At 50.7% G+C, this 27,802-nt stretch overlaps 1 protein-coding gene across 4 annotated transcripts in view; it reads left to right on the top strand.

Moving 5' to 3' along the window:
- Positions 1-27,802, top strand: part of MYH9 (myosin heavy chain 9) — an 86,076-nt gene that overhangs the window by 12,868 nt on the left and 45,406 nt on the right. For all 4 annotated transcript variants that reach the window (XM_027967749.3, XM_060413170.1, XM_042247234.2 and 1 more), the window contains exons 2-3: positions 17,776-18,127; positions 21,926-22,082. In XM_027967749.3, coding sequence (XP_027823550.1) covers positions 17,795-18,127; positions 21,926-22,082 — 490 coding nt within the window. In that variant the 5' untranslated portion in view covers positions 17,776-17,794. The remainder of the gene's footprint in view (positions 1-17,775; positions 18,128-21,925; positions 22,083-27,802) is intronic.

Here is a 27,802-nt window from a genome sequence, read left to right as displayed (position 1 = left end):
TAGTCCCACCAAAGTGATAGTATTAATGTTCCCATTTTGTTGTTGTTCAGTTGCTCAGGAGTGTCCAACTCTTTGCGAGCCCATGGACTGCAGCACACCAGGCTTCCCTGTCCTTCACCATCTCCCAGAGCTTGCTCAAACTCCTGTCCGTTGAGTCGGTGATGCCATCCAACCATCTCATCCTGTCATCCCCGTCTCCTCTTGCCTTCAGTCTTTCCCAGCATCAGGTTCTTGTCTAATGAGTCAGCTCTTCCAAAGTATTGGAGCTTCAGCTTCAGTCCTCCCAATTAATATTCAGGATTGATTTCCTTTAGGATTGACTGGTTTGATCTCCTTGCAATCCAAGGGACTCGCAAGAGTCTTCTCCAGCACCACAGTTCAAAAGCATCACTTCTTTGATGTTCAGCCTTCTTCATGGTCTAACTCTCACATCCATACATGACTACTGGAAAAACCATAGCTCTGACTAGATGGACCTTTGTTGACAATGTCTTTACTTTTTAATCTGCTGTCTAGGTTTTGTCATAGCTTCCAAGGAGCAAGTGTCTTTTAATTTCATGGCTGCAGTCACCATCTACAGTGATTTTTGGAGCCCAAGAAAATAAAGTCTGTCACTGTTTTCATTGTTTCCCCATCTATTTGCCATGAAGTGATGGGACCTGATGCCATGATCTTCATTTTTGAATGTTGAGTTTCAAGCCAACTTTTTCACTGTCCTGTTAGGTTCCTCTTTGCTTTCTGCCATAAGGGTATTGTCATCTGCGTATCTGAGGTTATTGTTGCCATTTTAGAGCTGAGCTGGGGAAATGGAGGCTCAGAGAAGCTAAGTGCCTTGACCCAGGCAGCAGGTAAGAGATCCCAAGTCCTCTCCCTGCTCCTCTAATTTTCAGGCCAATCATTTTCTATAGATCTGCTTCCATTGCCTTTTCTGCCCTGTCGTCCTGCTTGACCCTGTAAGTGTTTGTGAAGCTAGCGGCTTGTAGACTTTCAGGCTTTTGTATACAGTGGCTGTCAGCCTGGTGATTCCCTGGCTTCTGGTGTCAGGTGTAAAGAACAACCACCCCTGCTCCATCTAAGACAGGGCAGTGGGCAGCAGGTTGGGGTGGATGGCCAGTGTGTGACCTGGGCACAGCCTGGCTTCTGTATGGATCCATAGCTGCTTCCCCCTCAGCCTCCCAGCACTGCTACCACCTCCTAGCCATCTCCTGGCCGCCTCTGAGCCCATCAGCCTGCTATTCTCAGCCTGCCTTCTGCCCAGAGCTGGGCCTGCCACCCACCAACCGTCTCCTGTGCTTGCCAAGGTGAGGAGGAGGTAGCTGCGCCTTGCCAAGTGCTCATGAAGAATGCCTCATCATGGGATTAATTACTGGCCGCCGAGCACGGTGGAATTCATCAGGCCTTTTCGTCGTTGTGGCTTCACACCTCCAACCTTCTTCCCTGCACACCTGAGACAGATCTGTGTGTTAGAGGCTGAAAAATGGTGACTCTCTTCCCCTTTAAAGCAAGTTGCAGGCTTTAATTATCCTTAGGTTGAAATGGCAGAGAGCCCCACACCCCCTACACCTCCACCCCCGCCCCCGCCCGCCTGCCTTTCTGGCTTTCAGACAAGAATCTGAAGAATGTGATACTCCGTTTTGGACCTGAGCAAGGATCAGGGATCAGGGGCTGGAGCAGGATTCTAGGCCTTTCTGGGGCTTTAGCAGGCGGCCTTTGTGCTCTTGGACCTGGGACATTTCACACTGGTTTTGGTGGTCAGGAGGCGTGTTAAATTCTTGCCTCCTCAGTGGGATCCTCCGGGGACAGCTGGGAGAGGCTGGGGGAGAACCCCCCCTCCCAACACATTCATCATAGAGAAATTGGGTTAAAGGAGTTTGCAAGGGGTTGGGCGCAGGGGGTCAGTGGCAGCCAGGAGAACCGCAGCTGTGGCTTTGCTTCTGGAGGTTCTGGAGGGCACGGAAGACTGGGTCATCCCAGGCTCCCTCCTGTTCCTGACTCATCGCTCACTGCTGGTCACCAGGTCTTCTTACCAACCTTGCTGGCTGCTCCTAGGCACCAACAGCTACTACTCCCTGTGCCCTGGGGCAAGTCACTGAAATCTCCTGGGCTTTGGCTTTGCAAAGCAGGACACTCATGGAACCTGCCTCCAGGTCTGGGTTGTCGTGTATGATCGTGAGGTCTACCGTGAGAAGCGCGGTTCTATGCCATGGACTTCGTGATTCCCATTGTACAGATGAAGAAAGGGAGCTGCAGAGTGGTGAAATTACGTTCCCGGGTCCCTGGATATGGAGACTCCAGTGGCCACATCCAACCCTGAGCTGATCCCGCAGAGTGTGTGTGTGTGTGTGTGTGTGTGTGTGTGTGTGTGTGTGTGTGTGTGTGTGTGTGTGTGTGTGTGTGTGTGTGTGTGTGTGTGTGTGTGTGTGTGTGTGTGTGTGTGTGTGTGTGTGTGTGTGTGTGTGTGTGTGTGTGTGTGTGTGATATGGAGACTCCAGTGGCCACATCCAACCCTGAGCTGATCCCGCAGTGTGTGTGTGTGTGTGTGTGTGTGTGTGTGTGTGTGTGTGTGTGTGATATGGAGACTCCAGTGGCCACATCCAACCCTGAGCTGATCCCGCAGTGTGTGTGTGTGTGTGTGTGTGTGTGTGTGTGTGTGTGTGTGTGTGTGTGTGTGTGTGTGATATGGAGACTCCAGTGGCCACATCCAACCCTGAGCTGATCCCGCAGTGTGTGTGTGTGTGTGTGTGTGTGTGTGTGTGTGTGTGTGTGATATGGAGACTCCAGTGGCCACATCCAACCCTGAGCTGATCCCGCAGTGTGTGTGTGTGTGTGTGTGTGTGTGTGTGTGTGTGTGATATGGAGACTCCAGTGGCCACATCCAACCCTGAGCTGATCCCGCAGTGTGTGTGTGTGTGTGTGTGTGTGTGTGTGTGTGTGTGTGTGATATGGAGACTCCAGTGGCCACATCCAACCCTGAGCTGATCCCGCAGTGTGTGTGTGTGTGTGTGTGTGTGTGTGTGTGTGTGTGTGTGATATGGAGACTCCAGTGGCCACATCCAACCCTGAGCTGATCCCGCAGTGTGTGTGTGTGTGTGTGTGCGTGCGTGTGTGCGTGTGTGTGTGTGTGTGTGATATGGAGACTCCAGTGGCCACATCCAACCCTGAGCTGATCCCACACTGTGTGTGTGTGTGTGCGCGCGCGCGTGTGTGCGCGTGTGCATGTGTGTGCGCGCGTGCACACGCTCACGTCTGCATGGGGGGAGGGGAGGCTTCGCCCTGGGCAGGCTGAGGTGACTGAATCTGGCTTCTCCCTAAGGTAGGGGCTGCAGCTAGCTCTCTCACCAGCATTGGCTCCCCTAGGCCCAGCTTGTGGCCCAGGCAAAATAGTGATTCTCGGCAAGCTCTAGGTTTCTGGTGACGGATGTGGTGGGCTCATCCCTGCGGCCGGGCTGCCTGCTCATACCAGCCAGACTTTGAGACACAGATGCTACCACTACCTGCTCTAGGAACTGTTCATTTTTGTGTCAAGTGTGAAATATGCAGGTTTTCTCTTCGTCCTGCTCATGGCTCCTATTTGGGTTGTTTCCCCTGGGGAGGCTACAGGCCCTGGAATGCTGCTTGTCCATCCTTGCTTCTCTGGAGAGTGTGACTCTGCCTGCCCTGCAGCCGGTGTGCCCAGGGCTGGCACATGGCTGGCTCAGTGGAGGACAGGCCCAAGGGATGCGAAGAGAGAGAGACAGTTTGCTGTTCAGTCTGGATTTTTGTTTCTGCTGTCCAGTGATGAGAGCACCCTGGGGAGGTGGCCTCCTACGCCACCAGCGGGGCCAGGTCCTCTGCTTCCCACGCGGACTCTCCCTCTTGGGTCATCCCGACCACAGCTTTGTTTCCTTGGACCTCTCTTTAACCTTCTGGAGGAAAATGAAGGAAGAAAATCCTTTCAAATAAGTTCACATTGCCTTGGTGGAGGAGGAAGCCACTCCAATGCCCCTTTGCCTTTGAGCTGGTAACCAGGGGGCTCCTAAAACTCCCAGGACTGTGCTTGAGGGTCTCTGTAGATGTAGCTCTAAGATGGTACACAAAGGGTTCACAGCCTTCAAGCAGTTCTCAAAGGGGGTCTTGAAGGCTGAAAGTGTTCAGAACCACTGATCTAGAGAGATGGGGACTGTGGGTTTCCTGTTTATAGAATGTGTGTATGTGTATAAACATACGTCTCTGCATATCTGTTTATGCACACACACACACACGCACGCGTGCGCGCTCAGGCAGGAGGGTCTGCTCACAATGGGATTAGGTGACACTGCCCTCAGATGTAATGTGTGAAGAGCACTTTCCTGGGGCAGTGGCTTTCCTCTCCCATCTGATCTGTATTAAGCCTTTAATATTATAGCACTTCTGGGCGTCTCTTCCTTGTGGGGCCAGGCCTTGAGGTTTGAGTGGTGAGGTTTTGAATGTGGTGGATTTGATCAGGTGTGGACTCTGCATACAGAGGAAACTGGGCTCTTTCTTTCTGTCCTTGTGATCTTTCAGCCAGACTCCAGGTCCTCAAAGGACATTTCCTAAACCTCCAGATCCAGTCAGGTCACTTCATCTCCCTGAGTGTCAGCCTCTTTCTTTTTTAAGGGAGACAGTGGGGAGCAGGGAATGCGGCAGAGGCCTTAGGATGCCTGCTATGGCTTTACTGAGGTTGTCTGGATCAAAAGATGGGAGCAGCGGGAGACCAACCGTCCAACCCATGTCAGGTGACTGGGCTGCTACAGCTGCCGTCTTACCTGCCTAAGGTTTGACAGCCTGAGAACCTTGCTTTGGCTTTGGACTTGAACTTCTCCTTGTGAACTTCACTGTGTGATCTTGGGCAAGCCGCTGGCTGAGTCTGAGATTCATCTACCCAGTGAAGGCTGAGTCAGATGGGTGTTTTTCAGGCTATCAGCTGAGACTCACTGGTGGGTCCTGAGCTTATTGGTGGCAACCAGTAGTCTTAGAAATTAAATAGATTTGAATGGAAAATATCAGAGTGCCTAGGGTGTATACATCATTTTGTGAAGCTTGTGTTTGACACGTTTGCATGTTTATGATAAAGCTTTTAAATTAATTCTTTTCTATTGTGGCTTGAGATTAAAAAAATAAAAATGGCACCCCCAGGATGAGATGCTCCTTTGGTGGAGGAGCGGTCTTTCAGCGCTGACTTGTGTGGTTCCCACCCATAGGTCTGAGCAGAGCTGAGGTCCCCACCCCCCCACAGCTGAGCCGTAAATGGAGCTCCCTGCAAGATCAAACTCTTTAACTAAAGTTCTTTACAAAATTCTGGGAAATGAGCTGCATTCCTGGGGTGGAATAAATCATGTCGAATGAGGCGAGGCAGGATGTGACTTCAAACCCCTCCAAAGTGGGCTCTGTGAGGGCAGTGCTTGTGACTGACTCATTATGAGCAAGCTCAGCGACTCGGACTCCTTGAGAGAAGAGGCAAGACTGTGGGCAGGGAGCCAGCAGGCCCGGGGCGCCACCAAGCACCACTCCTGCCTTAGTTCATTTGGGTCCTCACAGTAGCCCTGTGAGTCAAGCCAGGCTTTGACTGCATTGCACAGTCGGGGCTGTGGGCTGTCAGCTTCTGCTAGGGGAGCCCTCCTGTCCTTTGGGGCAGCTCGTGGCATCTCCAGTTTACAGACCGAGAAACCGAGGCCCAGGGGCCCTGTCGGCCTGGCCCAGTTTGTCCTGTTAGTAAAGTGATGGGTCTATTTCCCTGGCCAGTCTGGCTGCCTCCTGAGTCTGATTCTTTCTAAGATGCCTTCCTCATAAAGGTCATGAGTAAGCTATTAACCATTTGGAAGGTCTCTCTGGGAGTCTTAAGTGACCGCCTGATCAATTCAGGAAGATAACTGTTGACCAGTCATGTGCCTCTTAGAAACAAAATGGAGATTAGTGAACATCAGATTTAGCTGGAAGGGCGATGGAGAAGAAGAGGACATTGGTATGATCCTCAGTGGCCACAGATCAGCTCATTGTGGGCCTTTCCTGCCTCATCTACCAAAGAGAGTCACTGAGGTTTGGAAAAGAAGATGTGCGATTACTGGGGTTATCCTTAGGCACTTTAAGAATGGGTGGCAGAAAGTCAGGTCTTGGTCCTTGGAGTTTGGACCTTTTGGGAGACTGGAACCTTCCCCATTCCTAAAGTTCATCAGGGGTTACTCAACATCTACATAGATTGGTCATCGGACCCAGGGGTGCCTGGGCCCCATCGTGGCCTTAGAGCTCTGAGCGTGGCAGCAGTGGGATCAGGATGGCTGTTGGTAGATATTCAGGGATTTTGTTTGTTTTTGGTGCCATTTAAACATCAATCAGAATAACAAGCTGCTGAAGGCCTGGTGGGTCCTGGATTGAGTGATCTTCAAAATTGTCTTTTGTTTCTGATCTCCAGTTGGGCTTCTCAGCTGTTCCTGATGTGGGGTCCAGAGTCCAGCCTGCCGCACTTTCCCATTGAGACTTCGGCAGTATAATTACATCTTCTCAGTGTGGTTATTTTTCTGTGTTGGGTTTCAGCAAACTGTGCTCGCAGGCTTGGGGAAAGAAAAACCAGGCTATCATCAGCAGAACTGAAGGGAAGGAATAACTTCACTGCAGGAATGCGAAGGTCAGAGTTGCCTTTCGTGTGAGTGGGGAGCTCTCGAGGCTCAGAGATGCTGTCCGCAGGGCAGGGTGGTATGTTCCACGCACAGTTCCTGATGGAAGAAGGCCAGGCAATTCTGTCAACCTTGTCAAACCTAGGGGCATGTCTAGGGGTGTCACTTGCACCTTGCTGTTTGGGAGGGGACCCCACCCCCATGTCTGGAACAACTTGCTTCTCTGCAGTTTCTCCTGGGCAGCCAAATAGAAGCTCATTACCAAGCAGGAGAGGCTCTAGTGTGATCTCACTACACAAATATTGAACCAATTAAAAGCAGATTCAAGGTCCAGTGCTGATGACTTACCCGGTGGTGTGTGTGCCTGGCCTCTTACCTTTGAGTGAGAGCTACATTGCTGATGTGTCTGCTCCCCTCCCTTGACACCAGACAGAAGGGTTTAGGAGGGAATGGTAATTCTCTTGGACAGCCAGGTTCTGGAAGACACAATGTGGACGTAAACCCAAGCCTTCTCGAAAAGTCAAGGTCACATCCACAAGCGTTGACTGACTGAGGAGGACTTGCTCTCTGAACCCTGGGTTCAGTCAGCACCTGAAGGAGTTCCGGGGACGACGGGGCCAGGCAGAGAGAGGTTCTGGCAGTTCCAGAATAAGGCAGGCTGTGCTGGAGCAGGCCTGGGGAGAGGAGAAAGAGCAGTAATGTATGGGTGTTAGGAAAGGCTGCCTGGGTGAGTGGAGGGTCGTGATGGTGCGAAGACTGTCCTCTGGAGAGCCATGGTTAGATTGAGTGTCTGGCAGGGGACAAGACAGATGGGGCTGGAAAGATGGAGGCATTGGTTGAGGGAGTTGGTTAAGCTCTAAAGGCCATAGGGATCTTTCTCTTTAGGTGAGAAGGGCTGTTATTCTGAATGGTGGAAATTCTTTTTATTTTATTTTAGTTGCAGCATGAGCAACTGAACTGAACTGATGTGGGATCTGGTTCCCTGACCAGGAATCAAACCCAGGCCCCTGGCATTGCAAGCTTGGAGTCTTAGCCACTGGGCCACCAGGGCAGTCCCTGGAATTCTTACCAGTGGAGTTGTCTTTAAGCACTAACTGCTTCTGCCCGGATTAGCCGCTTGATTCATTCATTAAAAATGTACCTCGTGGCCCTGAGGATAGGATGGTATCTCTGGAGGAGACTCACCTGGGTGCATTGGTCTCCGTGACACCTGATACAGATCTATGCCCAGGATACTTCGGTAACACTGACCGCAGAGTTCCTGGGATGCTGGGCCACTTCTCACTTAGGAGGAACTGATGGAGCTGGGCAGGGCTGCCAAGGTCCCCCATGAGCCGGGCTGTTCGAAGTGGTAGCTCATAGGGTGAGGTCTACCTCCCTTTGTCCCCCTCATGTGGCCTGGGATCCCTTTCTCCCCAGCCTTGTCATGGAACTATTTCTTCTCTCAGGTTGGAAGCCCCCCTCCTGGCTGGTCCAGGGTATTTTTTCAACTGCTGATTTCTCTCGCTGCCCTCTTAAATGGAGGTCAGGGAAGGTGATCTCTTTAAAATACAAATCTGATGATGTCACCCTCTCCCGCCTCCTCTTGCCCTAGAATAAAGTCCACATTCCTCAGTGGCTGATAAGATACTGGTGAGCAGCTGTGCATTCCCCCCCTCTGCCCCCTGCTTCTACTGCCAGTCTCTACTCCCTCCCATGCCCCCTGCCCCCACCCCCTAGTCCTCACGTAGGAGGAAGGCATCTACATACTCCTTTCTGGTGTCACTCTTGAGATTCTGGGTCCCTTGGGTGCAGGCCCTGCGTCTTGGTGTTCCCTGGGGATCTCAGGAGTCCTGGGAAGCCCCTGCAGATGGCCTCTGAGGAGAGAAGGTCAGAGGGGGAGGGTTCTGGGGCTCTGGTGCTAAATTCCTCTCTGGCCTGTCTCTGGTCTGGTTTTCTTATCTGCTGAGCATCAACACAGGCCTGGGTTGGAATACTGCTAATGGAAACAAGTCCCAGCTTCTTCTGTAAGCAAACAACATTCCTGAGGTGGGGAGGGGAGGGTCCCTTCCCCCCTTCATAGCCTGGGGAGAGTGAGCAGGCACCTCAGGGTGGGGGGCTGCTGTGAGGGTGGCCCTGGGCAGCAGAGAAGCTGAATTGCCTTGTTTATATTGGGAGGCTTCTGTGTCCATTATCTTGTTTGAGCCTGATCACTGCTGCCCAGCGTCTACAGGGTCACACTCAGCTGGTCAGCGCCACACCAGACTCAAAGGCCAGCTCTTCTGCCACCTGCCTTGTGCGCACATCCCACCAGACCAGTATATCCCAGGCCAGCACTGAGACATATTGTTCTTGAAGGATATGGGACTAAACAACAACAGCAATAACAACAAAGCCCGAGGGGACAAAATGCAGTGGGCTTCCTTATTGCAGGCATCTCAGAATCTGGGTGTCCAGTGCCTCTCAGCAGGAGGGCCATGGGACAGAGCATTTCCAACCTGCCTTGTCCCCTCGTGCAATCACTGTCTGGGGGTCACCAGATTATACTATGTTGTTCTCTGTGGACTAGTAACCCAGAGAGAGTCACCAAGCTTCTGGAAGGTTTTTGTAAGCCCCGGATATCATTCCGGGAAGGATTAGGATTAATCAGATCAAGAGGACAAGATAGAGGAGTTAGGAGGGGAGTTCTAGTGTTTTCTTTGCTGGGAAGTTGAGTTACAGTTCCTCCAATTGTCCATGGTCCATTTTTTTCCTTCTTTCTAAAGTGAGGAAATTGAGGTGTTCACAGCTTCAAGATCACAGGAGTGACAAGTGGAGGATTCAGACCCAGGGCTATCTGGCTCCAAGTTCACACTCACTCCACTGCATTCCATCACAGTGCATTAAAAACACTTATCTAGGGATCTGCAGAGTTGGTTCCCTGCGTGGCAGTGGTTTCTCCAAGTCCTGTCTCTGTTCTGAATTGGTACCACAGAACGTGCCTATAGCGCTTGCTCAGCAGATGCAGACCGAGGGCCAAGAGAGGCAGGAAGGGTGACTCAGGCCTTTTCCTGGGTCCCCACGAGGGTAGAAGCCACGCTACCTCAACTGAGGTCCTTTCTGCTACATCTGGGGGTAGATGGTAGGCACCTCCACCTTGGTTAATCAGGGGGTGCTAGGTGGCTCCAGAAAACTGTGATGGTTTATTCAGCCGTATGCAGAGCTTCTTGGGGACCAGTAACTTAGCTTTAGTACTCTTTCTCTTTGTGGACTGAAAGCCGATACACTTTCTTTCCCTTTTTGTTTGGGGAGAATATAAAAATTAGTCCACAAATGGCTTGGGTTTTGTAACAAATTAGGTGGCTGTGACCCTGATGTGTGCTCTCAGCTTGGCTTTCCCTGTCACTTCAGCTCTCTTACTCTCTGGCTTCTTTGCAAAGCTCAGCGGGGTTCTCCAGCCTCCTTGAAACCTTCCCTGTTATTCCTGCCTCCTCTTCACCTTGTTTCATGTTCATTCATTCTGGGAACTTTAATTGAGCACCTGCCCAGAGTCGGACCTTGTGCTGTTTGAAATTGAGATGGATGAAAGCTGGTCCCTGTCCTCTTGATGGTCCAGCTGCTGGATTACTGCAGTGGAGACAGGGACAGAGCCCAGAGGGGAGGGACACGAGGAAAGTCTTTCTCAGCAGAGAATGGAGCGTGTAGCTATTTGAGAAAGGGTTCTTGGTGCAGAGGGCACCTCTTCTTCATAGGCCTGGAGGCATAAGCCAAGTGGGATGTGTAGGAATTGTTTCTGAGGAGCTGGGAATGGCTTAGGTTGAGCGAGAAAGAAAGGGAAGATGAGGGAGAAGGGCTGGGAGCATGGGGGAGATTAATGGGAATTACAAGGGGTCTGCTCACTGTGCAGAGATGATTAGGTTGTATTCTGGGGAAGTCTTGAACTGTTTTGAACGGGCAAGTAATATCAATAAAATAGAAAGGAGCATGCATAGAAAGGGAGCTGCTGAGTCATCCTGAAGGCAGTGAGGAGGCTGGATCAGTAGAAGACTCAGGGGAAGAAGAGCCAGTAAGGAGGCGGCTATGACAGCCCAGAACGGAGGGGAGGCAGGCCTGGTCTGGAAGCAAGGGGTGATGGCCATGAGGTTGGCGGAGGGCCTGCTAATCCACCAGGAAAGAGTTCACAGTGACTGCTTTGGGTGACCAGAGGGCCAGCGTCTTAGCCAGAGATGGAGACCCAGAAGGGAGTGCAGATTTGGGGAGAGTTCAGGTGTGATGATGGTTGTGGGTCCTCCAGGTGAGATATCCCTCTGGTAGGTGGGAAACATTCACCCTGGTTATCATCCCTGGGGCTGATCTGATTTGCCAAAACCATCCAGTAAATAGCATTTGGTGGATTTCCCAGGATGTGATGGAGTGAGCTAGCCCAGCCCTGGGAACGCTCCCCAATGTGGCTGCTTCTTGTCTTCCATTAATTACCTGGGCCTCTTGATGCTGGTGAACTTTGCTTACGAGTCAGTGGCTGAGCTGTCATGTTGGAGACTCCAAGGGAGGTTTGTGTCCTGCCAGGGTGGTTATTGATACATCAGCCTCCTTTGCCTGAATTTTTTCTTTTTTTAATTGGGCATTTAGAAATCTTTAAAGTACAGTCCAGTAGTGGTCATATCCCTTAATTTACAGTGTATTAAAAGGGACCATCCTTCCTTGGTAATGATGCCATCCATGATGCTCATTGTTTGGATCTTGGGAATCATTTTGCTGAGGACTTTAGTTTTAAGGAAAGTTGGCTTGTGCACTTGAGAGTTGGGAGAAAATTTACTAAGGAGAGGTCTGGGTGCAACATTTATTCATGTTTTATCCCTTAACTCAGCAGTTCTCAACTGGGGGTAGTCCCCCTCCGCCACTCCCTACCTTTGGCAATGTCTGGAGATGTCTTTGGTGTCAAAACTGGGCACCAAGTGCCCCTGGCATCTAGTGAGTAGAGGTCATAGATACTACTAAACATCTTCCAATGCACAGGACAGCCCTTGCAGCAAAGAATTACCGGGCCCTACATGTTCACAGTCCTGAGGCCGAGAAGTCCTGCCTTATGTGGCCACATAATTTCAGAGTTCATGTGAAACTCTACCTTCTTCTCCCTTGGCCTGGAATACTTTCTGACCTCCTCTCCCCTCCCTCTTCAATATTTTACCCATCTTCCACAATCCAACTTGACTGTTATCTCCTCTGTGAAACTCCCTTGGGCTTCCAAGTTTTCCAATGAATTACCTCTGTCTCTTTTCCTATAAACAAGCTGCTGTTCCTCTGTCTTCCTTCACGGAGTCTTGATCCCTGGTTGGTGGAATCCACAGATTTTGGAGGGCCGGCTCTACATCCTCTTCATCCATATGACCAACCTGTCTTAGACGCTCACCATATTTGATGCTGGGTACAGCAGTGAAAGGGAGAGAAAACCAAGGAGCTTGCTCTCTGTCCACTCTGTACTCTGTATACAGTCTCTGATTGGCACTGTCCCGAGGGGTACATGTCTGTCCTGTCATCTCACTACATTAAAGCTCCTTGGGTCCTTTGCACCTATGTCACAATATTTTTGCACAAAGAGCCTCAGTACGTATTAGTTGATTGAATAATTAAATCTCGTGGGTTGGAAAATTTCTGTTATTTCAGCAGTTACTTTTACAGACCCTTCCTTAACAGTGGTGCTCGGGCACCTTTTCACTCAGCAGTGGCTGTGAGGAGAAAGAGAAGGGGCCTGTTTACCTGTGTTCTCTGGAATGCGGGTGGGGATTGAAAGAAATCCAAGGGGGCTGCTTGCAGACATCGGTGACTAAGCCGGAACAGGGCTCTGGTCTGGGTTGAGGCTGCCTGGGTCTCTGAACTGGAACCTTGGCTTAGAGATCTTGAATGGCTCCCTCAAGGCCCTCACCTTACTTTTAGCTCTGCCAATTTAAGGTGGGGGAGATGGGGTTTGCAGCCTCGAGTTGGCATAATGTCTGTTTTACTGGTTTGCTTCCCCAGGGTGGGTTCTCAGGTCATGTTCTCCCTGGAGAGCTCCCGGGAGGGGGCAGTCTGAGTAGAAACTGAGCAGGGCATTGCTGCTGAGTGGCTCTGAGTTTGAACTTGGGTTTTGTGGCTTGTCTCAACCTCATTTCCCCCACCATCAAATGACTATGATGACTATGACGTGCATGCGTGCTCAGTTGCTTCAGTTGTGTCCAACTCTTTGTGACCCCGTGGACCTTAGCCCACCAGGCTCCTCTGTCCATGGAATTCTCCAGGCAAGAATACTGGAGTGGGTTGCCATGCCCTCCTCCAGGGGATCTTTCCGACCCAGGGACCAAACCCATATCTCCTGCGTTGGAGATGGATTCTTTACCACTAGCACCAGCTGGGAAGCCCTATGATAACATACCCCTTATGAAATGATTGTGAGGCTTGAGAAAATGAAGACCTTAGTAGCAGGCCTGCAGTACTTTACAGTGAGTTAAGACGGTAGCTTTCAGATGAATTGCGATGACTTTGAAAGCTCAAGCCTAGAACTTGGTCCATGGAAGGCTTACGTAAATCCTACTGTCTAGGAATGGAAAAGTTCACTGTGTTTGGACCACTGATTTGTCCTAGTACAATAAATTCCGTCTTCAAGGGGCTGGCAGTTTCTTTTCCTGACGAACACATAAACAAGTATAACAAAAAGAGAACCAACCAAAGGGAGGGAGAGAAGGGGTTCCTTGGGAAAAACAGGAAGGAGTAATAGATCCAAATGGGTCTTTAGGGGTAAGGGGAGAAGGCAAATAATCGAGGAATGACATTTTGGGTTGAAAGCAGAGGTTTTTGGTCAACCTATTTACTTTCAGTTTCATCATTTCCTGAGAATCCTAATTTAGCCGCTGGTTGTGTCCTCTCGATTATGGCCTAAAAAGGCAACTCCTTGGGCTTCTTGGAGTTGGACTGGCACCCACAGGAAGCCAGCATGGGAAGGGCTGGCCGCCTGATCCGATCTGCAACGCGCCAGAGCCGCCTCCTTCCTCCTTAACCCCTTGCTGGCCTGGTCCTGCTGCTTCCCAGGACTTCTGGGTTCCCTAGTCTGACTCTTTCCTGCAGTTCTCTTAGTGCTGGTGTGCCTGTGAGTGTGGGTACCCTAAGTGGCCGAGCACATCAGTGTGCTCTTGAGGAAACATGTTGATAATACATCTGACGACGGGAAAAACGCTTGGATGTTCCTTTGCTCCCATAACTCCACTTGAGAATTTATCTCAAGCTGGTCCAATAGATAAGAGGAAAAGACCTAGTAAGGGGTGTTTTTTTTTTTTTCCTTTAAACAAAACAAAATAAAATAACCCGCCCACCACCACTTTGAAATATTATGCAGCCATTAAAAGTGATTGCCAGTGAGGCTTTGGAGTCAGAGGTCCTAGGTCCAAGTCCTCACTCCTCCAGCTGTGTGAAGGAGTGGTTACTTCCCTCTCAGAGCTTCTGTGTCATCACCTGTAACAATGAAGCATTTGGATAAAAGTGATCAACAAGCAGGCTCTGTGGGGCCTTGTGGGGAAGTGGTCAGAGTCAGAAGGGAAAATACAAAAATGTGGAATTCCCTGCTCTGCCTGTGATAATTAAAAATCAAGTGTTTCTGTGAACCAGGAGTAGAAAGGACCACTAAAACAGAAAACTAATTTTTGTGGGGAGAATGTCAGGAATTTAAGTGGGGGGGATATTTTTCTTTGATTCTGTAAATTGTTCTGTTACACGGAGTTTTGAAAAAATTTCAGAGGCTATTTAGCATGGTCCCAGGACAGGGCAGGGAGAAATGGCAGTGTGCTGGCTGCTGCCATCAGGCAGTCCCTCCCTAATGCCCTTTCTGTAACAGTCCTTATTTCACTGCTCATAGCTCTGGACAGGGGTGGCTTGCTCCACCTGCATCCTTAGAGGTGAGCGTTAACCTGTCTGCAGTGCTGGCTTCCCCTCTGGGCACTGGGGACCATGAGCCTCTACCTAACACAGGTGAAAACAGGAGCTCAGCTGCAGCCCTGTGCCCCCTTGAACCCTCAGATGTGGATGTTCCCTTCTGGGTCTAAGTGGGAGGGCTTGAATAGAAGCTCCATTGTTTATCATGACCTCTGTGGCCCTCCCCACCGGTCAGGTCCATGTATTGATTTTGGCATTGCTGCTAATGCATATCATTCCAGCAGAGTTGCTGAAGTCAAACAGCTCTGTCCTTGGCCTGGCCAAGCGGGAATGTTTAATGAAAACTTCTGAGGTGCTGAGGCCAGGGGGAATTCCTCAGGCTCACCATCCATGGGGGATTGGCCCCCCCTGAGGTCTGAGGGTGTGGGGTGTACCTCTCTCTCTTACAGGAGGTGTGTGCCTGGCCAGCACATCTCTGATGGCTGTTAGAGGTAGACAGTGCAGACCTATACATGCCCCCTGCCCTCCCACTGAGGCCTGAAGCTAGGGCAGAACCAGGAGCTTAAGGTGGAGGGGTTGGGTGGAGTCTTCCTCCACTGCCTACTGTAAGTTCATGGCCTCCAGGCTCACTGAAGAAAGGGCAGTTTACCCACATTCCCAGGGAAGGTCATGTAGCCATGGCCTGCAGCCTAGGTAGCCGCCTTGTTGTTGCCCCAGGGTTGGAGTTGCTGGGGTGAATTGGAGTTTGATGAGAGCCAGGAGTCATTCTGATATCACTGATGGGCTGCTGGCTGTTGAGAGCCACAGGGCCAGGGAGCGAGAATGCTGTTTCAGCCTGCTCTGTTTTTGACAGGCTATACGGTCCACACCGGAAGGCTCATTCTCAGCCTCCTCACCTGTTTGCTAATGCCCAGTAGATATCTGATGAATGTCGTGGAATGGGTCCCCCTGTACTCCCAGTATTCTACTCAACTTACTGGCAGTTTTAGCCCCACTAAAATGTTGGATGGATTTCTTTTGCAAGATCCCAGGCATAAGTGTGTTGGGAAGAGCCCAAACCTAGAGATCAGGCAGATCTGGGTTAGCCCATGATAGGTTGGGCGACTGTGGGTGAGTGACTTGCCCTCTCTGGGCTGTTTCCTCATTTGTAAACTGGGGGTACAGAGAGGTTTTTTTTTTTCCCCAGGGTGACTGATGGTTAAGTGAGGTTGTGAATAAACTGAGCTCTATGTTGGTGGGTAGGTACTTAATGGTTGACCCCCTTCACTGGGCTGGGTTGGTGGAACTCTTAACAAACAGTGGGCTTAGGGTTGGGGGAAAGGGTTGAAGTGAATCCCTGTTTGCATCCTGGTGGGAGTCTGTCTCGTCCCTTACCTATTTGAGGTCTGAGAAAAGGCGAAGAACCAGCAGCCAGTGAGGCCTGTGCCCAGTGACTGTTGCAGGTTCTTGAGCTTGGTGGTGACGTGACTGGGGAGGTTGGTTTGGGGAGCCTGAGGGCTAGGGTTTTGTGGAGGACGACTGGCCTGTGGTCAGATGGACGGCAGAGAGGCAGAGGACAGTTGGTATTTGCTCTGGCAGAGAGAAGCCTCTGATTTGCTTGAATGGACTGGCCAGTGTGGAAGTGAGGACAGCTGCAAGTGGGCCTGTGCAGCCCCTCATCCTCCAGCCCCACACAGAAGATGCGGCCAGCCAGGTGGTTTGCAGCCATCCCATTCCTGCATTGTTCGCTGCTGCCTAACTCTGGGCCCTGCCTGCTTCTTCTGGGGGTGGTCCCTGCAGGTGGATGGTGCCCCTTGGTCCCCCGAGAGGGGCTGCCAGGGTTTGCTGGGAATGTAAACAAAGCCACTGACTAAGCTTGCTGGGGAGGCTGCCAGGCTCTGCTCCTTGGACTTGCCTTCTCTTTGTTGGGGGTGGGGGTGGTGTGGAGCTAGCAGATTTCCTGGAAAACAGCCTCTCCTGGAGTGAGTCCAAGGGAGCCCCTCAGCCTTGATCTGGAAACCATTTAATGAGCCCAGATAAGAAGGCCTGGATGGCCCAGACTTTTCCTTTTGTTCTCTCCATTCCAAGCCTCCCTGGCATCGCAGTTCCTGCTGGGACCTGGAAGCATGAAAGACTGTGTGACTCTAGACGTGGATCTGGGGTCCTCCTGGCTTCCTGGACCTGGGGAGGGGCCCTTGATCTCACAGGGGAAAAACCGTTCTGTGTCGTAAGCTAGGCAGTGAGCTTCTGGGCTGTTCCTCTGGTGGCTCTGGCTGGCTCTGTTCTGGATCAGGGCGTCTAAATCCTGCTTTTGATTCACTCAAAACAGCTGTCCTCCTAGCTGATCCCAGCTGAGCCTCTGAGCAGGAATAAGTACTGTGGTTAGGCCGTGGGAAGCAGGAGTTAGAGCAGGAGCATGAGTCCTTCCTAGGTAACTTTGGACAAAGCCCCTTACCTCCAGAGCTTCTGTTTCCTCATCTGTAACACTTACCTTACCCACCTGATAGAGTTGTTAGAATGAGGATCTTCTGAGATAGAGAAGTGTGCGTGATAGTATTTGATAAACTATAAAACCACTCAGAAAAAAAAAAAAATAAAACCACTCAGATGTGAGGGGTTCTTATTTTATCATCTTTGTTTTGCAAATGAGCTTCAGAAAAAGCAAACACACATGGGCTTAAGTTCTCCTGGGCTATGAATTGTGAGGGTTACATTTTCACATTGGGCCCCAAAAGGGAAACAGTGCTTACTTACTCTCCGCGTTTCCTGGAGCCTGACTTCTTTCCTTTTCGCCTTGTTTCTTGGGGCAGTCGAATTAAAATCTGTTGGTAACATACTGGTGTTGTGTTTTCTTCTCTTGGCTGACTCCATGAAATGAGAAAGTTTTTTAAACTGGAGACTTCCACTCTGTGCACTTGTAGTCAGTTGCCTGTTTGGGGCTAACTAGAAATCTGTTGTTGTTGGAAGTCTTCTTAAACTGTGCGGTCACTTTCCTGGCCTTAGTGGGTGTAGCCTAGTGTGACTATAATTACATCTGTCCAAGATTCTTATTATGCTCATCATTTGGCACAATTGTTGTTTATAGATTTGATTATGTATTTACCGTAGGATACATCTTACCATTACTTCCTTACAGAATCCTTGATCATTTTTTTCTTCAGCAACGTACATCTTTCTCCTGCAAGTAGAGAGTGAGAAAATTTTGACAAATTGTACAACCTGGTTATCTATAATTTACTTATTATAATGCTGTACAATTTGCAAAGATATGAGATGAGTGATCTTTACGTGGTGCATAGCTAACCTTTTATCCTTTTTTCTCCCTTAGGTCCTGGCTGTAAGTCACCATGGCGCAGCAAGCTGCTGATAAGTATCTCTATGTGGATAAAAACTTCATCAATAACCCGCTGGCCCAGGCCGACTGGGCTGCCAAGAAGCTGGTATGGGTGCCTTCTGACAAGAGTGGCTTTGAGCCCGCCAGCCTCAAGGAAGAGATGGGTGAGGAGGCCATTGTAGAGCTGGTGGAGAACGGCAAGAAGGTGAAGGTGAACAAGGATGATATCCAGAAGATGAATCCACCCAAGTTCTCTAAGGTGGAAGACATGGCGGAGCTCACGTGCCTCAACGAAGCCTCAGTGCTGCACAACCTCAAGGAGCGCTACTACTCAGGGCTCATCTATGTAAGTGGGCGGGGCTCTGCATGGGTGGGTAGTCCCAGGACTTATCTACATAAGTGGGCGGGGCTCTACACAGGTGGGCGGGCCCAGGACTTATCTAAATAAGTAGGCGGGGCTCTGCACGAGTAGGTGGTTCCAGGACTTATCTACATAAGTGGGTGGTGTTTGCAGTTGGTAGGATAAGGAGATACATTGACCTATCTCAGTGGAAAAGTCCTTAATGGACCAGCTTCACCCAGCTTTCTAATATGTAATATGGCAGGTGGGAAGGATTGAGGCCCAGAGAGGGCAAGGGATTTACACACACAGCCAGGTGTTGGCAGGCCTGAGATTGGAAGTCAGGAGTTCTTGATGAAAATATTGTATGGACCAAATTAAAAGCCCCTTCTCTTGGGGTATTAATATTGAAATTCAGAATTAGTGACTGCAGAAAAACAAACGGCCTTAAGGAAGCATTGCTTGTCTGTGGAGGGGAGATGGGAGTAAGTGCTATTGTCTGGGCAGGGGACTCTTCCCTTGGTATCCTTGATGACTTATGTTAGAACCACTCTGCTGGCCTCTAAGAAATGGTCCTGCTCAGTAAAGCAGGGTGATTCAGGTCATGCGAGTTGGAGCCTCCAGGACCTGGTTCGCATCTTGGCCCTCCCCGAACATTTGACACGGCTACGTGGGGCCTCACTTCCCCATCTGCAAGGAGTTGTGAGAACGTTGTAACGCACCAGCCAATCCTGGGCTCATTCAGACTTGGGCTCTGTAGCTGCTGCCATTTGTTGTAGGTGAAGGTAACTCTGACCCTCTGCTCGGGCTTTTGTATGTGTCGCAGTTAAGCTTGGGTCCTGTTAGAGAACCGCTGAGTACGAAACAAACTGATGGCCTGCACTTGCCTATCAGCATACTGCAAGTGGGAATATAAGTTATGAAAGTGTGTTAGTTGCTTCATCTCCCAGAGCATGTGTTTTGCTCTCTAGGCAGGCATGGACCTACGCCTATAAGCTCAGGGGTAGAATCTGAGGCTTTTTTCTGAAACTCTTCAGCTGGAGGCATCAGGCATTAACCCCTGTTTTTGCATCTTTGCTGGCCTTACCCGGGCACAGAGCCTCCTGCCTCCGTCTGGCTGGCCTCCTCCTCAGCATCCTCACCAGAAGGAAGCTGATTGTCTGTGCATTTGCCCTAATGGAGACTCCAGCAGGTGCAGGGCTTCGGGAAGATCAAAGCTGCTTGGTGGGGCTGCCTGGGCAAGGGGGCGCCACCTCCTTCACAGGCCCCCCCCCCCCCCCCCCCCGCCCCGCCCCCTGCACACGAGGTTCCAAATTGCGACCCTGGGAGCCTTTGTGTGGTGTGTTTGCCTGGCGTTGTGGGCGGCGTGGGGTAATTCTGCGCCACAGCTGCTCTGTTTCTTCAGTGGGGGGAGGCTTGGGGACAGGGGGCAGTCAGGCACAAAGAGCCTCTGTGGCCCGTGAATGGAGCAGCTCCCTGGCGTGGCTAAGTGGGAACGGAGCCACTTGCTCAATGTCTGTGCCTCCACGGGCTTCCAGCGCCATGGGCTCGAGGTACAGCCCCCTGCCTCCCACCTGAGCTGCAGTGCTCATTCCACGGGGCTTAGTTTGATAGTCCACTGATTTGATGGGATTAGCTCAGAGAATTCTGAGGTCCTCTTGAACCCCCCTCAGGACCGTCTGCCCACCCAGCTGTCAGAACGACTTGTAGTAAACCTCAGTCTCCTTCTGCTGTCACCACCAGCTGTTTCCAAACCTCTGGCCCCACTGTGCGCCCTAAATGCATGGCCACGTGTCCTTCACTTTCATCAGGCTGGATTTCCTAGAGTGTGGGTTTTCTCAAACCCCAGGAACAAAGCGCACTTGTTTCTGAGCTCCTGGGATGACTTCGCTGCTGCCTGGTCTGCCATCTCGTCCCCACCCAACAGTAGTGGAGGGAAAACCAGAGGTTCCCCAAGGCACTCCTGTCTCCAGAGCTTGCTGATACCACGTGCAGACGGCTTTGCTTTAGAGCTTTCCTGGTCCCTCCTGAAAAGAGTAGTTGGAGGGAAAACAATTGACTGATTATCCCAGGAAGAAAGGAAATTAAGGGCCTTGCAGCCCCTCCTCCAAGCAGAAGAGGCAGCCAAACACACTTGTTCATGTCCCAAGCTCAGCTGCTGTTTTGCATGCGGGCCAGTGCATGGTTGGTGGGTCCCTCTGGAGTTCTGCTTTCAGCCTAACTGCTGCTTGGAAAGTTCAAGACCTGTAGCCCTTGGCCGGTGCTGGGAAGGGCTTTGTCCTCACGACCAGTTCCCATGTGGATCCTGTGTTTGGATTTGGCTACAAGATCCACCCTCAGTTTTGGCGAGACTGGAGAGGGCAGGGGTGGAAGGGACTGGACTGATACATCCACAGCCCCTCAGATGTGAGCTGCTGTTGGATCCAGAGGCAACAATGTGGACAGTGAGGGTCAAGGGCACTTGTAGCGAGGGAAACAAAAAGATGTGAGGAGCTTGGAGAGTCGGCCTCCACAGCCAAGAAGGTCTGCCCTGGCTGGGGGTGGGGAGGGGGGTCGTGGGACCTGGGTCTGCTCCCAACTCTGCCAGGAACCTGCCCCGCGGTCTTCAGCTGTCACTCAGCAGAGTCGGGGGCTGCAGGTGTGCGTGAGTCATGGCTTGTGGGTCTTGCTTCGCCTGGCTTCTTTGGGGCCTCTGGCCTGTTTTTCTTGGGAGAAGGTGCCTGTGTTGCTCCAGCTGCCTAAAGAGAGTTGTGTCCCGCAGTGAGTACCCATGTCCCCTAGGTGGTCTTGGGCGTCTTATCCAGGTATTAGGAGTCTGTCTTTTTTTGTGTGTTGCGGGGAGGGGGAGGGGGATCTTGGAAGAAAAAGAAAATAGCAGAGAAATTATTAGAAAAAGAAGACACCAAAGAAAGGCAGGTCTGCCTAGACTGTTGGCCTCTGGAAACTGCTTTCCTGAGCTACTCTGAGCCCCTCACTCAATGAAGATCAACTAGCCTGCCTGTGCCCATTTTACAGATTGAGAAATGGAGGGGGCAGTTAAGAAACTTGCCCTTGTTGGGATTTGACTTTGGAATCTGATTTAACCTGGTGAACTCAGACTTGGGGTGTCAGGTGTGTTCCCAGAAGTCTCACTGTGAGTGCTGACAAATTGAATTCCCCTTCAGCGGAGCCCTGAGTCTTGGAGAAAGTTCATGGGGGACAGGACAGTGGTCTTTTTTTTTTTTTTAAAGAGATCTTCCTGTTATTGTCTCTGGAAGATTCCAGGGAGGGGTATCTGTCAGTGATCTACTCTCCCACAAAGGATCTAGATGGTTGAGGAGCATAATGAGTCTTTCCCAATGATGGAGAAGTTTTGGCTTGAATATCTTGGAAAGTCCTTCAGGATAGAATAATTTGTATCGTCACACAGTTGGCTTGCTGCAGCTGGATCCTTTTCCCTTTGTGCATCTCTCACGAAGGCAAACACATCTCTTATTGTCCTTACATCTCAGTTTCATAACTGGACTCCTACTGTCCATGAAGCTTGCTCCATATCTTGCCCAAAGCACATGCTTGTTGACGTGCACAGCTGGCAGCAGTCTTGCAGTCAAGGGAGGCCCCCCACTGAAAGAGCAGAAATGCTGGTGGTGCCCCCATGCCTCAGCAGGTCTGCTGGAGCAGGACCTGGAAAACCAGGGGCTCCAGGAGGTGCTTTCACATCAGGCTGACTTGGGATCCTTGGAGGCAGCAGACATTTTGCTACAGGATTTCCATGACATTGTGAGTCAAGCTTCCTAACCCATTCCTGTTTGTCGCTCCTTTCAGACCTATTCAGGCCTGTTCTGTGTGGTCATCAACCCTTATAAGAACCTGCCTATCTATTCCGAAGAGATCGTGGAAATGTACAAAGGCAAGAAGAGGCATGAGATGCCCCCCCACATTTACGCTATCACAGACACCGCCTATAGGAGTATGATGCAAGGTGAGTCCCTCAGCCTTCCAAGGGTCTGTCTTTACCTGCAGCCTTGTCGGGAACTTTGCAGGTGCTCCTTCATGTTCACAGCCATGGTGATCCTGTGGACTGGCTATCACTGGTACTGGTGAGGCGGCTGTGCATCGAGGTCTGTAAGCCATTGCATCAGAGCCAAGGCTGGTGGCTGTCAAAGGAGACGTTTATATGTTGATAGAATATTGTAGAGGCTTTAACAAAAAAGTGCATTTACTTATTATTTTCCCAATTTCTCATTCTGATCAAGAGCTCCTGTGCCAGTTCTCTGACTTCCAGGCTGCCTTTTCTACCTGTTATTCCCTTTCCTCCATGATTTTAACCTCTTCCTCTCTTCTCCACAGTCTGGAAATGTGTGTTTTTACGTCTTTGAAAAAACAGACAAAGTCTCTCCTGGATTCTGTGCCCTCTGTAGGTTGTCTCTGCCCTCCTTCATCACAGTGAAGCTTTTTAGAGGAAGTATCCACGCTCACTGCCTCCATTCAGCACTTCTCAGCCATACTCCTGCCCCTGCACATCATCCGCTGCCCTCCCAGACTGTCTGGTAAAGGCCACCCTCCCTTCTGTGGAGCTCTGGGTTCTTATCTTTCTTAACCTCTCCTAGGATTGGACAGTCTTGACCACTTCCTTTTGAAAGCCCTTCCTTCCTGTGATTTTATGATTCCCTAATCTCTACGGCCCCATTCATGTCTTCTCCCCTATTAACACCTGTTGCTTCTCAAGGTCTCATCCTCTGGACCATGGCCCCACCCGCTTCAGTGGCTTTGCCGTCACTTTCCAGCTGAGGACCAGCTCTGTTAGTTGATTGCCGCCAGCCCACTGCTCCCAGATGCCATTTCTCCATCCACCCAATCACTCAAGCCTGGAACCTGATTTATCTTACACTGTCTCTTTTTTAATTGGCCTGCTGCCTACCTCTCCAACTTCCTGGCTGCATGGAACTCCTTATATTTCTCCAATAGGCCTTTCTGCTTCAAACCACCATGGCTGTTCCTTCTGCCTTGCAATAGCTGGCAAGTCTCTACTCTTTTGTTAAAGACGTGACTGCAGTATTACTGCTAGCTAGGGAGGATGTCTGGGCTAACCCTGGTAATACTTTGACTTAGGTGTGGACCAGGCCCGTGTTGCCTTTATATTCTCAGAGCTTAGCCTACTGCTTAGCATAGGGTTATGTTCTCATATCTTATACTGATAGTGGTTTTTCATGTCTTACTTATTACATGGGCATCTGTTTTTTTTTCTTTAATCTTAATAGTCAATCTAGGCAGTGGTGGTGATGAGTCTTGCGTTAACTTTATCCCTGGTTTAGTGGTTTAAAATGGCAACATGTGGGTCTGTCTTGTACCAGCCGCACAGTGCTGTGGAAGGTGTTTCATCACCAAACTTGGTGAATTATGTAGGATGTACAAGTTTGGCCTCTCCTTTGGCTCATGTTCACGCCTATCAAAATTCCTTGAGGAAGCCAGCGTTTTAGTTTTAAAGTAGGATGTTGGTTTCAGAGTGCTAACTAGAAGAGTCTGATGGGAGAGCATTCTGTGGGATTCCAGAAGAGCCTGAGTCTGTCTCCAGAGGTTATGAGTCAGTTTTCTCCTGGCTCTTATAATTGGCCTCATGCAGACTGGAGTCTTCTCGAGCTCTGCGCTGCTGAGTTAGAGCATGTTCCCACACTTGGATCCTGAACCCAAAAGGTTTTTTTTCTAGCAAGTGGGCTTTTTCACTTCTCGTCAAGCCATTATGATAAGAATAACGTAGTGATATAGCTATAGCTATATCACTATAGCATGGCTCCAGGAATTGGAATTTCTGAAATTAGACTGCTAGCCTTTTTTCTAACAACCTGTGGGACTTCTTCCCAAAGAGATTTGCCCAAGTTATATGTGTTCAACCGTGATAATTTTGAGGGACAAAAGTCAGCTCTACAGGTTGGAAACAGTTGGGGAAAAAAGGAAAAGGGAACTTGCCGAGGACTGGAGCTTTCCTTTGTGTTGAGCAGGAAGTCTTGGCTGTAATGGAATGTTCTTGACAGGAACCAAGGAGCTGTCTCAAATTATGAGGGCAAATGTGTGGGTGTTTTCATCTTTTGGAGAACAGGGATAGGAAATACATCTGCAGGCACGAGGAACCTAGGGTCTTAGTGCTTCTCTTTAATGATCTGTGTAGATGCTGGGTCCACGTATTTTCTGAACCTCAGACTGAGAAGTTTTCACCCACTCTCTGCCTCACACTGGACTCGGTGCAGCTCTTCAGCCCCCGTGTTGACCAGGGACATTTCCAAGTTCCCTCTCGTTGCACATAGTTGACCAGCAAAGCAATCGGCAACAGATTTCTTGTTCTTGAGACAACAGGGAGGAAGTTAATTAACAGAAGTTGCCCTGTTATGACAAGATGGCTCACCAGTAAAGAAAGTTCCCAGGAGGAGTCTTTGGTTCTTGCCCTAAGTCAGGTAATAACAGTGGAGCATTGGGGTCCTCAGGTTGTTAGAATCAGCTTCTCTCTTTTAGAGAGAGTGTTTTACTTAATACACACAGTTCCCCTGGCTTTGAGAAACACAAGTCTGTTCTCTGACACACACATCCTAAAAGGCACAGCCAGACGGTTCCTTTTCTGCTTTTTCTTTAAATGAGAACTAGAAAAAGATCTCGTCCCTTAGCTGGCTGTGGCTTATGACATACTGGCATTTATTCTGCCAAATAGCGGAGTTGGTGGCTTTGTCTGGGGACTTTTATGAGAGGAGCTCTTTGACTTCTCCTAGGGACCTCCCTTGCCTTTCATCTCTTAAGTGCTCTGGTGTGCCTGTAAGTCCCGATTTATGCCTGCTGTCTTCCAGTTAGTATTGACACTGCTCTCTTTCAGAAGCACCCCAATTTGGATGATAAATTATATGGTTTCTCTATCTATTTGTTAGACTAAGCCAGGGTTTCTCAAACTGGCACCACTGACATTTGGGCTGGATACTCTGTTGTTGCAGGCTGGGTGGGGGTGGGACTTATCCTGAGTATTATGGGATGCTTAGCAGCATCCTGGCTTCTGCCCACTTGATGCCAATAGCACCCTCCCTCTCCAGTTGTGACAATCAAAAATGCCCCCAGACATACCTATTGAATGTTCCCTGGCGGGGGGGGGGCAAAATTGCCCCCACTTACTTCAGAACTATTATACTAGGTATTGCAGATGGATTTTGTTCTAAGTGTCAGCTCCGATCAATCAGTAGTGCCTTGCCTAGCCCTGTGTTGGCAAGGATCTGAGACTCAGTGCCAGAGAATGCTGGGATAGATTAGTGCTGTCTGCCTTGGGTACCAGATGAGGCATGGCGGCACATGGTATTCCAGATTAGGCTATGGCGGTAGGAGATGGAAAGTGCCAGAATACTTGAGTACGTTATTCTGGCACTGGAGGCGCTGGCAATCTGGGTGGAGAGACAGACACGTTTGTACACAGAGATCTGTGGCCGAAGCTGTATAACAGGATGAGGTGCCGCCTATACCTGCTGTCAGCTCGAGTGCAGCAAGTGTCAGGTGTCTTGAGAGTTTAGAAGATGTTGCCGCCGGGGCCTGGGGTGGTCAGAAAGTCACCGCGGAACACCCCGTGGAGGTCGGATCCTGTGGAAAGGCTGGCAGGCTGTGTGTCAATAAATGGTTATGGCATGGCCCAGGCGTGCCAGTTTTGTTTGTTTTAATCCTCAGCCTTGGGTTTAATTAAAGTTGTGGTGACTTGGTAGGTTCACCCTTCCTACCTTGGCTTTCCCGTTGGGTTAATTTGTTGTCCTGGGCATTACTGGGTCTTCCTACCTTGTGGTTAACGCGTTCCTAAGGATTCTGTAAAAAGCGGAAGGCTTTGAATGATCTGAGGCCGGAAGGATGAGAAGACTGAAGGCATATGTTAGGTCTAGGGGGCAACGTACCAGGGGCTACCCCGGGGAATTTGGGAGTCTCCCTCTGTGGGAAAGACTGCCTGTGTTTTCACTGGAGACCCAGCCAGTTAAAGAATTGGAGCTCAGTTATCTCCCCTAGGAGGAGAAGAAAAGGACTCTCTTCTATGTTAATTAGTTAGAATACCAGGTTTGGTTCACTTTTGGTGACTCTGGTATTTTAATGAGCTCCCAGCATTGCTGGGGGAGGGGCAGCAGGGTCTGCTCTCATTCCAGACCTGAACTAATGCGAGAACTATTTAACCCTTTGCTCCACGCTAGTCCCACCTCTGCCCCTCAGTGGAAGCTGCCCTAGGGTGGTTGGTCACCAAGGGCTGGGTGAGTGTCCACCAGCCTCTCAGTGCTTGAGTAACCTTTCTGGGTAGCAAAGAAGGGTAGAATTTGATCATTCTCTTCACATTTGAGGACAGTCCTCCTGCCTTACAGGTAGAAGGACAGGCCCCGAAATGTTAACTGACTGTCCAAAGGCCCCCAGAGAGCCAGCCCCAGAAACCAGTTCTCCCACTCTCACCCTGGTGCCCATCCTCCAGGGCTCACCGCTGGTCCTCCTCCCTGGCTGGAGTTGGAGGAATGCTCCCTGTGGGCTTGGCTGGTTAGGGCCCTCTTTCCACCTTCTCCCGGGCTTGGTGACTGTTGTTCCCATGGAGCTGTCTACCCTCTAAGGTCTTCCAGAGGGAAAGTGCTGTGTCGGAAGTGCTTCAACGGTCCCCGCATTAAAGCAGACTCACAGGACAGGCAGCCGAGGAAGCCACAGATATGACGATTGTACTTAGCCAGGAATGTGCCGGCCAGGAGGCTCGGGCCCTGCCAGGGAGCCCCACCAGCCGGCTGCACACAAAGGCCCCGCTGTCTGCAGGGAAGCCCGGAGGCAGCGGCTTATCCTAGGGCCGCACTCTGTCGCCCCTGCCGTCCCACGGTCACCCCTGCCAGCCGGCTGTGCTGGATGCAGCCCTGCTGGGGTTGGGGTCTGAGAGGCAGGCAGATACATCACAGCAGGAGGGTCGGGGGTCCAGCTTTGACAGACGACATGGCGCTTCTGGAGCAGGTCATCAGAGGAGTCTAGTCTGCTAGGTCTCTCTGGGCCTTAGCTTGAAGGAGAGGCTTGCCTTGTGAGCAGACAGTGTGTGCAGAAGAGAGCACGGGGTTTGGACTAGTTGGAGTCTGGCCCTGTTGTGTCCCGACCGACCGGGGTCAACTCTGGGCCTTCATTTTCTCTTCTGCCTCTTGACTGGATAAACAAAGTTGGCAGGGTTACTCCAAGGATTGAATGAGAGGCCATGTCCTGTGATGATGTCCGATAGAAGATGGCAGTGGGGCCTGGAGATGCCATGTCCTGAATGAACAGTCCCTGCCTTCTGCGAGAACTGCTTATCACACACTCTCCCACGTGCTTGAAGAAGGTGATAAGCACACACTTTCTCAGGTGGCTTCTTAAAGTCTCCTTGGTGAGCCTCCTACGAGAGGCCAGGCTCTGGGTACCGGCACGGACAGGAAGTGGCTCATCTAGCTGCCATCCCCACAGTCACCACGTGACACAAGGCGTGTGCTGGCAGATGCAGCCACCAGCTTGTCTGATCTGGTCCTTGGGCCTTGGGGTTGATGAGCCTCAAGGGTGGGTCTTCAGGAAGGTGTCGTGCACACGAGAGACAGTTCCTCCCTGGCTCTGGAGCAGTCCTCTGTTTATGTGCTGGTGGGCTACCAGAGGGGCATCGTGACAGGCAGCCCTGGGCCTGCCATCCCAACTCCAGAGCGCCTGCATAGAGGCTGC

The sequence above is a fragment of the Ovis aries genome, chromosome 3 (genome assembly GCF_016772045.2).
Source record: "Ovis aries strain OAR_USU_Benz2616 breed Rambouillet chromosome 3, ARS-UI_Ramb_v3.0, whole genome shotgun sequence".
NCBI lineage: Eukaryota > Metazoa > Chordata > Mammalia > Artiodactyla > Bovidae > Ovis > Ovis aries.
The sequence above is the reverse complement of the archived record's forward strand: the minus strand, read 5'-3'. Positions and strand labels throughout refer to the sequence as shown.